Source organism: Nansenia antarctica (assembly GCF_963989245.1).
Source record: "Nansenia antarctica genome assembly, chromosome: 9".
NCBI classification, from domain to species: Eukaryota; Metazoa; Chordata; class Actinopteri; order Argentiniformes; family Microstomatidae; genus Nansenia; species Nansenia antarctica.
In genome coordinates this window covers 15,640,319-15,655,404 of record NC_137679.1, presented here as the reverse complement: position 1 = coordinate 15,655,404, position 15,086 = coordinate 15,640,319, and the positions used below count along the sequence as shown (strand labels likewise).

At 40.7% G+C, this 15,086-nt stretch overlaps 1 protein-coding gene across 1 annotated transcript in view; it reads left to right on the top strand.

The window, feature by feature from the left end:
- Positions 1 to 15,086, top strand: part of LOC308164724 (GRAM domain-containing protein 4-like) — a 40,290-nt gene that overhangs the window by 11,102 nt on the left and 14,102 nt on the right. The window contains exons 4-6 of the mRNA XM_080538742.1: positions 13,281 to 13,401; positions 13,839 to 13,903; positions 14,765 to 14,897. Of these exons, the coding sequence (XP_080394868.1) occupies positions 13,281 to 13,401; positions 13,839 to 13,903; positions 14,765 to 14,897 (319 nt within the window). The remainder of the gene's footprint in view (positions 1 to 13,280; positions 13,402 to 13,838; positions 13,904 to 14,764; positions 14,898 to 15,086) is intronic.

Genomic DNA, 15,086 nt, shown 5'->3' with positions numbered 1-15,086 from the left:
TTTTTTTTACAAAATAATAAGCACATTTTAGTGTTAACAGTAAAGATTGATGAGTATTATGTCAATATGAAGTCTAAATTATGCTGACCTAATCCAATTGCTGTGAAATGGTCGTGCAACATTTCAGGCATATTTAATGAGAAGTTGCCTTGTTTGGTTCAAGGTGAATTAGTTTTATCAGGCCCATGGCTGGCCCACCACAGTTTTTTGTATGAAAATGTTAAAAAGGAATCGGAAACTTTATTTCGGTCGATTATTCCTCCCCTTTAATAATACCAATTGGTATTGAGAAGAATATTGCAGGGAATTTTGGCAAATTGCCGCTACCCACACGGTTAGCTGTGTTGCTCATTCCACGAATGCATGACCCTTACAAGTTGTACCTCGTTGTAAAGGTGACTAATCAGGCTTTCCAACGATATAAAATACAATACCAATAGGTATTATTAAAGGGGAGGAATAATCGACCATAAATAACGTTCCTGAACTTGTCTTGAGGAGTTTAGTAACACAGCCTTATATTTAGTGTTGAAATCAAACCAATCTTCAAATAGCCTATATATGGTGATTCAAATATACATGGATGTTATTAGATGTATTGGCAAGGCCTGCAATCCAGTCTGCCTGCTTGGAAAGTTGGGTAATCACCAATATACAAAGAGTGCCCTGCTTAAGTAATAGGACAGCGAAGCTCTACACTTCAAAAGTTTGGACATAAAAACAGCTACTTTGAGGTTAAAGTAGAGAGAATTTGGGGGCATTTGCCTGCACATGAGCAGACAAGATGTTTTTCGATTAGATTAGATTAGATTCAACTTTATTGTCATTGCAGAATACAAGTAGGCCTACCAGACAACGAAATGTGGACAGCGAAATGCATGTTTCTCCACTGCCTTCAGCAGTTACAATCAAGACAAGTTATCAAGTTCTAGTGGCAGCTATACATGTCCAGACCTAACACGCCATGCACCATTCTTCACAGATGAGGTGGTATGCTGTCAATCTTGGGCAGATCCTTTTTTTCTAAGCGTTCCTCTTGTAATCGCTCTGGTCCATAATACGATGAATCGTAGCTATCCACAAACTCCAAAAGCAAATGCAAAGCCTAGAATCAATATTACAGTAGATATTGACATCTCGCTTATGCCTGCCCAACATATGTGACAGAATACACCTGTCAAACCAATTACCCCATTACCTTTGGGGGACTCTGCCTAAAAGATGTTGTCATTATTTTTTATTTTTTTATTTGTTTTTCTGATTTTATCCCTTTTTCACCCAATTTGGTATCCAATTGCACCCAACCTAGTATCCAATTATCCCCTGCCTATTGCGTAGGATCCGCCGCACGACCCCGTGGCCGGCAGCCCCAGAGGAGATAGCCAGGCAGACTAGCTGTCTGGCTCCTCGAGCCCGACATCGTTATTCCAGCACCAGACGGGGGCGGTGTTGCGCGACGGATCCTTGTCCGGAAATAGTCCTATACCCCCCTTGGGAGCGGCCGCTCAATATGCCGCTCCCTGTGGGCCCCGGCCATATCCGGATCTGGCGAGACCGGGATTCGATCCCAGTCCCCGGTGGGCAGCTTGCACTAGAGGCTAATGCTTAGACCGCTGCGCCACCGCGGGGCTAGATGTTGTCATTTCTGAATGGTGAAACCAGTATGCACATAAAAACCATTAAAAAAAAGCTGAGAATCTGTACTTTACCTCATAGTAATTGTTTGATTCCAAACTGTTGGTGTGTGGAGCTAAAAGAACAAAAGAAATGCTTTACTGTCCCATTACTTACTTACTCACTGTATATAGTAAATATACACTCACAAAACACTTTATTAGGAACACCTGTACAGTCCAAGCTGGTGGAGGTTGTGTAATGGTGTGGGGAATGGTTTCTTGGCACACTTTGGGCCCGTTAATACCAATCAATCATCACTTGAATGCCAAAGCCTATTTGAGTATCGTTCCTGACCATGTCCATCCCTTCATGGCCACAATTTACCCATCTTCTAATGGCTACTTCCAGCATGATAATGCATCTTGTCACAAAGCAAAGGTCGTCTCAAACTGGTTTCATAAACATGACAATGAGTTCAGTGTTCTTCAGTGGCCTTCCCAGTCACCGGATCTGAATCCAATAGAACACCTTTGGGATGTGGTAGAACGGGAGATTCACAGCTTGAAAGTGCACCTGTGTGATGCAATGATGTCATCATGAACCGGTAGGGGCTAGTATGACCTACGCATTTTTTCGGTCAGTAATTTCTTGCCAAGCCATTTCCCTCGCCTTGTTAATTGCGGCAGTATTGCCCTCTTTTACTTTTCACTGTCATTTTCCCGTCTTTTCCAGTATCTTCTTTTCGACAATCGGCTCTTCTGGGCTCGTTCTACCTGCGGACGAGCGCCCAAATCGAGAATTTCCAATCCGGACTTGTGTGAACATAGATGAGACAAGCCTGATTCTCATTTGAGGAATCACTTGAGGCTTGAATCCCAGTCGAGAGTTGCCTGAACGAGGCCTTTTAATCGCGACTAACGATGATAATGCATCTATGACTATACTAATCAACATACGTGGAATACCCCCCAGGACAGGAGAATCTGTTGGTCACTTCTGATAAAGTCCTAAACCATACAAGATAGAGAGTGACTCTAAGAGTTCGTATAAAGTAGCCTACTGTACCAATTCATCAACCTTTATTTAGAGAATTATGAATAATATTTCATGAAAATTCTAGACGTACTGTAAAACTAAAGGGTCAAAAGAGTATGAGAAATGCCAAGTAGCCTACCGTACATCAAATATTTCATAATATCATTGTATTCCAAACAGTTTACTAAAAGGAAAGTAGACATTGTTTCTTAATTGAAATGTTTTGTTTTTTTACGCATATTAAAATCAGAGGTCAACCTTTATTCCTAATTTTGAATGTAGGGATAGAATCACAATCAACTGTGTGGCCTACACAAATGGAACTGGTAGAGGGCAGAGACTACGATACAAAGCTAAAGCTATAGGAGTAATCTCTCCCTTGTGCGCACATTATACAACATTTTTCAACGTCATTAGTGACCTTATTTTATCTCTTGCATCATACACATACACACACACACACGCACACATACACATACACATACACATACACACACACACGCACACACACACACACACACACACACACACACACCTTGTGGCACCAGCTGGCTCGGTCGAGGTTTTTAAAAAGCCGTTGAAGACTGTGTTGTATAGACAGGCTTTTGGATAGCCCCTAGGGCCTGTATTTCTGTGTCCTGCTGATGATGTTACGTCTGTTACTTGTTTTTATTTTCACTTGTTTTGCCTGTTTTAACCTGCTGTGGCTTTTCGATCATGTATTATGTTTTATTTGTGTTTTCTCCTTGTATGTAAAGCACCTTGTGACCCTTGGTCTGGGAAAGGTGCTGTATAAATACATTTTACTTACTTACTTACACACTTACTTACTTACACACACACACACACACACTCAATATCTGATGGAAATGGACATGGTCGTCTTGGCTGGCCATGTACACACCGTCATGTGCCATGATTTACTAGTTTAGTAACACCCAAACATATTTATAGATTCTCCACCCGAAACACCACACGCCCACACATGGCTGCGTGATCTCATGGTGTTTATGCTTGGCTGCGTGATCTCATGGTGTTTATGCTTGCATACTATTGCTTGTACAACGTGGTACATTCAGGCGTTTGGGAAATTGATCCCAAGGATGAACCAGATTTGTGGAGGTCCACATTTCCTTTTCTGGGGTCTTGGTTGATTGATTTAGATTTTCCCATGATGTCAAGCAAAGCAAATAATCTGTCTGTAAACAATTGTTGGAAAAGATAGTTTTAATGTCCTAACCGACCTAACTATAGTTTGTTGACATGAAATCTGTGGAGTGGTTAAAAAAATAGTTTTAATGACTTCAACCTAAGTGTATGTAAACTTCAACTGTATACACGCACACACACACATGCACTCTGTAATATCTGATGGAAATGCACATGGTCGCCTTGGCTAACCGTCATACTAAAGTACACAATCATGTGCCATGATTTACTAGTTTAGTAACATGCAAATATAGTTATAGATTCCCCACCCCAAACACCACACACTCACACACACACTCTCTCACACACACACACACACACACACACACACACACACACACACACACACACACACACACACACACACACACAGCCATAGTCATGTGCTTTGCTGATCAATTACAGCCAATCAGCCCCACATGCAATACATTTGTTAAACAGACAGTACGCTCCATCTTATCAACCTCTATGACCATTTCCATTACATTTCTATCATGGCTGTCACACTCACACAACTGGAATCATAGTGCCTGTTTTCTCCCCTCCTCTCAGTCTTGATGTGTCATGCCTAGAGTGGATTCAGCAGTCACCTCATAAGATAGTTGCCTCTGGTGTGTGTGTGCGTTTGTGCACACGTTTGTGCGTGCGTGAGTGCGTGTCACGAGGGCTCTTCATTACAAGAGGACGAGAAAGGTCGTACGGAGCCCTCCTTACTGTGCCAGTAAATAACTGTTATTAATAGCTTGTATTACATAACCTCTCCACTAAAGTCCTCTTCATCCCCCACTCCCCCCCTCTACAGTTCCTCTACTGTTAATAATACAACATTTTGTGGCCTGCGGTGGTCCAGTGGTCTAGCACCGCGGTCTACAGTGCACACTTATGCCCATGTCGGCATGGGTTCGAATCCGGCCCATGCCCTGCTGACATGTCCTCTCTCCCTTCTTCTCCTTACTTTCCTGTCTGTCTTCACTGTATCTGTCCAATACAATTAAGAATATAAATGGGACTGCCCCATTCTTAAAAAAAGAAATACAACATTTTCAAACATTTAAAAGTAATCCTTCCTTCCTCTAGCATTGTGACAGCCAGTGGCACATTGTCCTAGCATATATTTCGTCTTATGATGGCTGATGTTTAGATGATTCACTTACTTTGGACAAATGTACTAAGTTGCTTTGGATAAAAGCATCTGCCAAATGTCAAAAAAATTTCTCTTTCAGTCAACTCGGTTCAACATCTCACTATGGGATATGCACCCCTGTGTACCCTACTCACTAAAACCCTATTCAATCACACCTGGAACAGGCCAGGAACACTTTGTTATGGCTGACCCTGCCCCAGCCAGCCTATAAAGGCTACTGCAATGTGCGCCGATTTCATTATTTACACTCTTCACTTGCTTATTCGCAAGCCAGTCTGCAGTGTTCCGATACAACCTGGCTAACTAGTAAAAAGAGTAAAGGTCACGTGAGGTTCTTATACTCTCTAACAAAGGTCCTCCGTCAAGGTGAAATAATATTTGTATATCTTGATTTTTCACTAAATAACCATGCATGCTGTATTCTGATTATTTTTCCTAGAAAACCTAATGTTTGACATTCCAGCTTGTCTGAGTTTTGTTTGGGGGATGAGGGTTTAACGTTAGTGAATGTGAGTGTCTCCGCTGGCATGCTGGCATCTCCTGTTTCGAAAATGCACCAAAGTAGAACCCCCCCCCCCCCCTGTTGCAAAAGGCATAGCCTCTAGTTGTAGTAACTATGATTGACTGGATCAGAACAGTGACTATTGGTTTAAATTTGATATCTAAATAAAAATGCAATGTTGACAATTACACATTAATAATTTCATTTATTTTCACATTTAGTTAAAATGGACCATTAATAGCATCATACTTTACTGTCATGTTGTAGTTGTGTTAGACGTTATAATATCAGTTACATTTTAACGGTTGTTATTCATGGATGTGTTCTCGTGAACACTGTCAGTCTAGCTGTCCAGCTTCTGTTTGCTACACTTGTATTAGCCAAGTAGCCATGTTAGTTTGGTGCCAAAATGGAACCAGTTTTGGTTCCTCACCAGGTCTTTATGGCTCCAGACCAGAGAGAAAGTCACATGATTCTTGCTCTGTGGTGACATTGTGAACTGCCTGGGTGCAGTTGCCTAGTGATACCCCTGGAATCTTTCTAGCCTTATTCCACTTACCATTTTGACGTAAGTATGACAGATTGTTTTGAAGTATGACAGATTGATTGGGAGTCTCATAGTATCTGTAGAATATTCCAATGTAAATAGAAACCACTACTATATTTCATTTTCATTCTTATCTTGTCAGCCACAGACTCTTGAACAGTTGATAGCATATAACAGACTTGAACTAGCTATCAAACTTGGCCTGTGCCCAATGTTAAGGCGGCTGGGGCGGCTCTGGTGCAGGAGGTAGAGCCGGGGATTAATGATTGCAAGGTCGACAGATTGGTGGTTCGAACCCCAGCTGGCCTCATGTTGAGGGGTCCTTGGGCAAGACACTGAACCCCAAATTGCTCCCAATGTGCGGGCCGGTGCCTTGCATAGTAGCTTGCCGCCATTGGTGTGTGTGAATGGGTGAATGAGAGGCCATTGTTAAGGGCTTTGGAATAAGGCGTTATATAAGTCAGTCCATTTTGAAAGTACCTCTGCTGTTTACACTGGCACTCCTTTTCCTGGCGTGGTGAAATAACCACTAAATCAAATCCAATTTTATTTGTACAGATTTTCAGATAAGAACATGTTTTCTATCCATTTCACTTTGTTTTAAAAAGCAAAAACATAATTTAAATATGATTTACAAGCCTTGAATGATAGGTGGATAGAGCATTCATTCTGTTATGCACTTAGAAGAGGTCAACTATCGTAGCAGATCTTTTAATATCTTAGATCAGAAGGTTCTCTTCAGAAAGCAATGACATCTTTAACAGAAAAACAAAAACAAAAAACAGACAATGTTAAAACACCATGTGCAAAAAAAGTACAATATTATCATTGGGTCAATTAGCTGCATGCCAAACATTTGTATGCTAGGTATCATTCTAGGTATCATTCTAGGTATCTATCTATACGGTATATAGTGACAATAGAAAGTCATCATACCCCTTCACTTCTTTGACATGTTGTGTTATAGACTCAATTTAACATTTATTAAATACCAAAAATGTGTCATCAATCCACACACATTATGGGGTATTGTGTGTGGATTGATGACAATGTTTTTATTTTGTTATTATTTATTTATTATAATATTATTATAATATTATTATTAATGTGACAATTAAATCAATTTTAAATGTCGTCTATAACAAGTGGAGGGGTATGATGACTTCCTATAGGCACTGTACACTTTATCACAGTGCCCAGATAAACCATGAATATGCTTATGACTCTGAGAACCAATCCTGACGGGACCTCACAGGAACATCCCCCAGAACCCCCCCAGAGCTCAGCTCAGTGAATAGACTGCCTGTCCCCACAGTCCTCATCAAGTCCATAGGCTTCGCTAGGCATAACAAGCCATGCGTGTGATGAGAGGATGCTCTCTAGCGCTTGGTTAAATACAGACCTCTATACAAATGTTGACTTACATAACTATCTGGGACGTCCACTGCTCTCTATTCTCCCCTCACAGCTCTGTAGAGCTATGGGCAGGTTAGAGTACAGCATTTCAGGGAAAAAAGGAGTCAGTGAAGTAGCAGTGCTGGTGACCTGAAAATCCTTATGTATCCTGGAGAACTGGTGGTTCTCAAGCCTAATGGCCCATGTTTCCGTAGAGGGAGGTGGCTTGATGTAGAAGTACACCCCCTGGACATGACGCTGGTAATGTCGCAGGGTCTTACCCCCAATCCATCCCTTAATTCTGAGTGCCAAGCCGGGAGGCATCGGGTACCATTTCTATAGTCTTTGGTACGACTCGGCCGGGAATCGAACTCACAACCTCCCAATCTCAGGGCGGACACTCTAACCGCAAGGCCACTGAGTTGGTTGAAAGGCCTTTTCCTGTAGAGTTCCTATATCGGGGGTTGAGCTGTTTCCATCAAAATGTTGTATCTTCAATAACCTAAAATCCCTAGTCATTTTTCCTATAGGTATTATTTCAAATTTCAAATGCATTTGGTACTCTAATAATTCTTAAATTATTTGGTCTCTGGTTTATTTATTTATTTTAAAATTGGTAATTTTGGTCATGAACCAAAACAAGTTCAACAAACTGCATTTTGACGGCACGCTTTAGAGCCCGATAGAGGTCAAAGCTATTGCTAAAGTTGAATGGCGACAAAGATTGGGGTGATCAAGAGGTGAGGTAGCATATTAACATATTAACTGAGTGATTTCTGTACACCTAACCACCAGGCACACACCAACTGAATTCCTCACCTGCCTCTTGTTCTACACCCTATGCACTTATGTAACATTGAAAAGATGTAAGCAATATGCTTACTGCTCCATCTAGCCTTTTAATAGGAATTAATAGGAACCACCAGGGTTAAAACCCGATCGGAACCATGGATGAATTCGGACATTCTAAATGCTATGAAAGTCAGAGACCTAAAATGCTCTGAAGTTCAAAAATGCAAATCAAAATTAGTGAAACACTTAAACGAAGATCACAAAACCCACTTTGAGAAAATTAAAAAACAATGCAACAAACTATGCAATCAGGTAATTACCATGACCAAATCTGCTAAGAAAGAATACCTCGATAACAAAATCGAAGAAAACTTAAACAAACCACGTGACCTTTGGAAGCTACTTAATAGCCAACTAGGTTGCAGTCAAAAACTCAAAACCAGGTCTACAAACATCAGCATAAAATCTGGTGATTCTCTCCTTACAGACAAGCTGGATGTGGCTAAGTGCTTAAACACTTTCTTTACAACCATAGCCACTAAATTAGTTAACAATCTACCACCCCACTCAGGGCGTTATGGTGTAGAGCACATCCGTGAGTTCTACAATAAACTGGGTGTACGCAATGATGATTTTAAACTCTCCATGGTGTCAAACGATGACGTGTTTAAAAAGCTAGGCGCTCTACACTCAGAAAAGGCCACGGGCCATGACAATATTCCAGCCAGATTTCTAAAAGACTCAGCTGCCTCCATTACCCCAATCATCACCCACATAATAAACCTCTCCATCAAACAGGGACACGTCCCCCTTGACTTTAAAATAGCAAGGGTTACCCCACTGTATAAAAAAGGAAGCAAATTAGACCCAGGCAACTACCGACCTGTTTCTATTCTTAATTCCATCTCGAAACTTATGGAAAAAATAGTTTATGAACAGGTCGATAGGTACCTTACCGAAAAAAAGCTGATGTATGAATTTCAATCAGGATTCAGAACATCCCATTCCACTGACACATGCCTTCTCTATTTGAACGACCACATCAACCATGAGGTGGACTCGGGCAAGTACTGCGGCATGGTCATGCTGGACCTCCAGAAGGCCTTCGACACAGTAGATCACCACATATTGTTAGATAAACTGAAAGCAATTGGGTTCGATAGAACATCGGTGAGCTGGATGCAATCCTACTTAGAGGGGAGGGAACAGGTGGTTAGTGTGAACGGAACACTGTCCCCCCCCCTCCCGGTGACCTGCGGCGTTCCACAAGGAAGCATTTTGGGACCTTTACTGTTCCTAATATATGTGAATGACATGTCATCAGCATGTAATTGCAATTTGTTCCTGTTCGCGGATGACTCGGCTCTGCTGGTCTCTGACAGGGACATATTGCAGGTGGAAAAAGCGCTAAGCACTGAACTGAGTAGAATCTGCATCTGGCTAGCTGACAATAAACTATCAATACACCTAGGTAAAACTGAAACCATCCTATACGGATCCCCATCTAAACTCAGAAAGGCTGAAAATTTTAAAATAAAAGTGGGTAACATTAATATCACAAGAAAAGAGGATATTACATACCTGGGCTCCATCTTAGAGGCAAATCTTTCCGGAGATAAAATGGCAGCAAAAGTAATCAAAAAAGTGAACCATAAAACTAGATTCTTGTACAGGATATCCTCACTTGTCAGTAAAAACACACTGAGGACCCTATCAGGAGCTCTCATTCAATGTCACTTCGACTATGCCGTAACATCATGGTACTATAGAACCACAAAGGCCCATAAAACAAGACTCCAGACAGCCCAAAATAAACTGGTTAGGCTTCTGCTAGGCCTCAACCCTAGGACACATCTAACCGCTGCTCATTTTTTGAGCCTTGATTGGCTACGAGTAGTTGACAGAGTGCAGCAGCTTGCACTGGGCCTGGTCTTCAAGATACGCTACACCACAAAGACACCCAAGTACCTGTCAACATACTTCCAAAAAGTGAACAACGTCCACACATACAATACCAGAGGAAGCTCCACGAACCACGTTCAACCGCGTTGCACCACAAACAAGGGGTTAAACTCGTTTGCAAACTATGCAGTAAAAATGTGGAACGCCCTTCCTATAATCTTAAAGGAGTGCAAAACACTGCCCACCTTCAAAACCACTCTCAAAAAACACTTACAGGAGGCTGCAATCCGTAACTGGACCCTCTAAATCAAAAATCAGATTAAAAGATCCGAACTACCCACTGTACATACTTTGTGTTTTGTCCCCCGCCCCCACCTGTGGTGTATGTCCCCACCTGTCCTACCCGCTGTACATACCTTATGCTTTGTTATATTGTTCTTCCCATGATGGATGTATGTTTATCTTGTAGATAGTAATAGTTATTTGTCTGTATTATCTTGTAGATAGTACAAGTTTTTTTTGTCTGTCTTACTTGTAACGATGAATTGAGAATCAAGGACCCCAATTGAAATAAGCCAGTGGCTTTCTTGGGTTTTTATCCTGTTAGTTGACCTTGTATGTAATATGTACTTTCATGTACCTACTTCTGCAAATCTTCTAATAAAGTTTTCAATCAATCAATCAATGTTTTCCATCTTGCTAATACCCATTAGTCTCAAGTTTTTTTTTTTTTTTTTGAAACAAAATACCAAAAGGTCGAATTTCCTGTGCGTGCATGTCCCTCTTATCGAGTTATTGGTCCATCTTAATTTAATTTAATTGTTAACTGTCACAAAGACAACTCATTTGAGAGATGAGATGACAGACATCATATGAGAGACAACTCATGTCTGGGTAGATAAAGGTACCATGGTAACAGGGAGGAGTGAGGAGTACAGACATTACAAGTGTGATGACATTATGCATGAGGGGAGAAAGGAGGCAGATATGTTTAAAATGTGACAGTTTACTCATTGGGGTAACTCTGGGAACATGACCTTTTTGAATATTAATGACCTGCTAACATTGTGCCTTGGCTATCATGGGGTTTGTTGCTACTGTGGCAGACTTTCCAAATAGGTTGATGTTGCTGCACCTGTGATTGGTTGCCACAGAAACCCCATTCCTTGTGTCTATATTGAATAACATTGTTTTCCAAATGTTCTAAATATCATTTTAGAACTTGGTATTTGCATGTCTACTGATAAGGTCAATGGAGGCCAAACCTCCTTTGTAGAGTGCATTAAAACCAACCCATTAAAACAAGATTACAGGAGATTTGGGGGATTTTTGCAGGAGAGGCCTCTGTAGAGTGCATGTGAAAAAGAATCCTCTTTCTGGAGGACCCAGCACTCGAGTTGAGGGGGGATGAGGGGGCATGGCATCCCCCCCTGAAATAAAAACAGTCAAAATCATCCCCCTTCTAAATCTGCCATCCCCCCTTTCCATCCCTTATGTCATTTTATCAATGAACGTGGTATTACTGCTATTTCAACATTTAGTTTTGCGCATATTGAGTAAAATACTGTGGGCGAGGGGGCACGCACACATGCAATGACATTTTTACCCAGTCACTGACATTGCAGTCACTGACGCTGTGGGGATGCAAAAATTGTCCCCATATGATAAAATCCACCATCCCCCCCTGATTTTCTTTTACACCTTGAGTGCTGGGAGGACCAGTTAAGCTTTTGTTACTGTGAAGGACACTAAATGCAACTGTTGATGGCGCTAGTGTGAATGGGGTTAGCATTAATTATTTAGTTGCCACAACTGGCAAAAGGGCTATCAAGACTTCTAACAGAATTCAGGATGTAGTGAGCTGAAGTTTTGATATTACTAACAGAACTTAACAATAAAAGTTCTGTGTCCCCTTCATAGAATCGTATCACTCCAAGATCCAGCACTGTATTCATTTAGGAGAGATGGTTTCTGTTGGTCAGAATTCAGAAGCTTCCCCTTGTATTATTCTTTATGATGGCCTCAATCCGGTTGGAGAGTGGATCTTTGAAATGATGACACACATTACAGGAGGCTCTAGCTTGTTGTAGTTGGCTAGTATTTCACTGCTAAGCCTACGTACATTATTACATATGTGGTCTTAAGAGAAAGTTACCTAATGCCAAGGCTTAAGCAACAAACTTGTGAGAAACGATTCAGCCGTTTCTGACCCAAATCTCTTGTGTACTTCTCACTTTTACTGTAGTAAAACCCCTTCAATTTATATTAAGTCAATTCACGAGTTTTCCATTGTTTTCAATTAATTCAATTTGATTGACTTCTGTTCTCTTGTTCTTTGTGCACACACGAACGGACGTAGCAACTTGACAATGATATGCCACGATTGAGTAAAAGAGTATGGTGATATGATAAACAGTTGGTCGACTGTCCTATTGCGTTCACCTTGACCCATCTTCTTCTTTTTATATTTCATTCTGGAAATATGGGGCATCATCCCTCATTAAAATTACATTCTCTCTCTTTTCTACATCCCTTCTGCAATTACCATAATGTAGTTGGCTACGTTCTTCTGTGTCTGTATATTCATTTTTAATGTCTGCTAACAGGTACTCAACGAGACAGGTTTTAAGGCGCCTACTTTATCTTCCTCCTCCAATATTTCTGCCTAGTCTATTACGGAAATTGTTTTACGACTGCTTCAAGCAGTGGAAGTACCAGCTTTTAGAATATATGACTGTAACTATTAAGAAGGCAGTATGATCTTGATTACACCTATATTTTCGTATGATTATATATTTGGAGAGAAATCTAAAGGTTACAAATGTAACCCAGGTTCTCTGAAGGAGATGAAGGAGACCCTATGGGACACACACTCTTGTGTACCTTTTGCTGAAGACCTCAATTCAATCACACAGGCCGGTGACGCTTGCAGAAGATTTTTGCTTTTTGTGGAGGCAAAAATGACATTAGAGACTAAAATAAAACAAGTTTCATGAATCTGGTTACGATAAGTAATTAATCAGAAAATGTTTTACTTGCAGAAGCAGGCCCACTAATGAGCTAAACGACAAACCAGTGAACCCATTTTTCCCAACAGAAGAATCAAACTTATTGGCTTTCATTGACATGTTTTTCAGAGGAAGAGTTGAGAAAACTTCGAGAAGAAGCAAATGTCGACACACTGAAACAAGAGCTTGAGAAGGAGAGATCGAAAAGGCTGGACTTGGAACTGAAAATTAATGAAGTTCTTAAAACAAGGTAAGAGGCTCTAAATGGTTACGTCCAAAAGTGAGTGATGGCTAGGAATAGATGTTCTGGGACATACACGGCAACCCACAGGGAAATGCTTTTCAAAGTTTGATCTGATTCTTTTAGTAATGCCTTGTCTCCAGCACTCAAGTTGTAAAAGAAAATCAGGGGGGATGGTGGATTTTATCATATGGGGACAATTTTAGCATCCCCACAGCGTCAGTGACTTCAGTGTCAGTGACTTGGTAAAAATGTGATTGCATGTGTGCATGCCCCCTCACCCACAATATTTTACTCAATATGCGCAAAACTAAATGTTGAAATAGTAGTAATACCATGTTCATTGATACAATTACATAAAGGATGGAAAGGGGGGATGGCAGTTTTAGAAGGGGGGATGCCATCCCCCCTCAACTTGAGTACTGATTGTCTCTGCTCTCATACAGTAAACCTGAAGATTCCCCACCAGAGCCTCCCAAATCACCACCCCCTCCTACTGGCAATGGTACAGGTAAGCAGGAAACTTTTTTTTTTTTTTAAGTATGTACTTGTAATTGAATACAGGACTGTACAGTCTTTTCTATATTCCTTTCATTATTTTGGGGGGAGAAAGGAGATTCGAATTCTACTTCCCTTCCCAGTTTCTACTTTATTTAGACAGTGGGAAGCTTGGTGGTGGAATAGAGGACATGAATGAACATGAGTACTGAAACTGAAGTACTGAAACAACAAAATGTAGTGTGTCATCTAACCAAAAGACATGATATTGTAGACAGTGCATGTTATTACAGTGAGTATAAATACATGAATGTAATAAATCCTGATCTACACATTGTGTATTTGATTCCTATGCAAATCAGAGACCCTATATAAAAAGAAAGATATTCATTACAAATCATCTGGGGTATTGTGTGTGGATTGATTATTTTAATTTAATACATTTTACATTGAGTCTATAGCACAAGAAAATGTGGGAAAGTGATGGGGTTTGAATACTTTCCGAAGGCACTGTATATTAATCAATTGGTGGGGTCAATGCAAATGTCAACTCCCTCAATGCAAGAAGTGAATTCAAATGTTCAAATGTTCAATTCAAATGTTCAATTCAAATGTTCAAATGTTCAATTCAAATGTTCAAGCGTCCTTGGGTTTGAGAAAGGCGCTATATAAATCTAAGATATTATTATTATTATTATTAAATTATTTGCAAAATCCTCATGGAAAACTATGGCCAATTCTGAAATCATTAATACAATTTCAATTCATGGCCGGCTTTCAGTGACCTGAAACTTGAATTGACCTCAATCCTGATTTGAATTCCCCTCTACGGTCTTAACCTATCCCCATATACTGTACGTCTCTCTTCCTGCAGACAAGCAGAAAGAGACTGCTTACTCGCGGCTTCAGAGGTGGCTGTACAACAGGTTCGGTTCTTACATCGAAGACTTCCGCTTCCAGCCGGAGGAAAACACGGTGGAGACAGAGGAACCACTTAGTGCTAAGAGGTGAGAGTTACTTCTGTTAATGCTTCACATAACTCAAACAAACCTACTGTCTCTTCCCTACATCTACAGTTATGTCCAGAAATATTTGGACAGTGACACAATTTCCATTGGCTCTGTACGCCACCACAATGTATTTGAAATTAAAGAAATGAGACGCAATTGAAGTGCAGACTTTCAGCTTTAATTTAA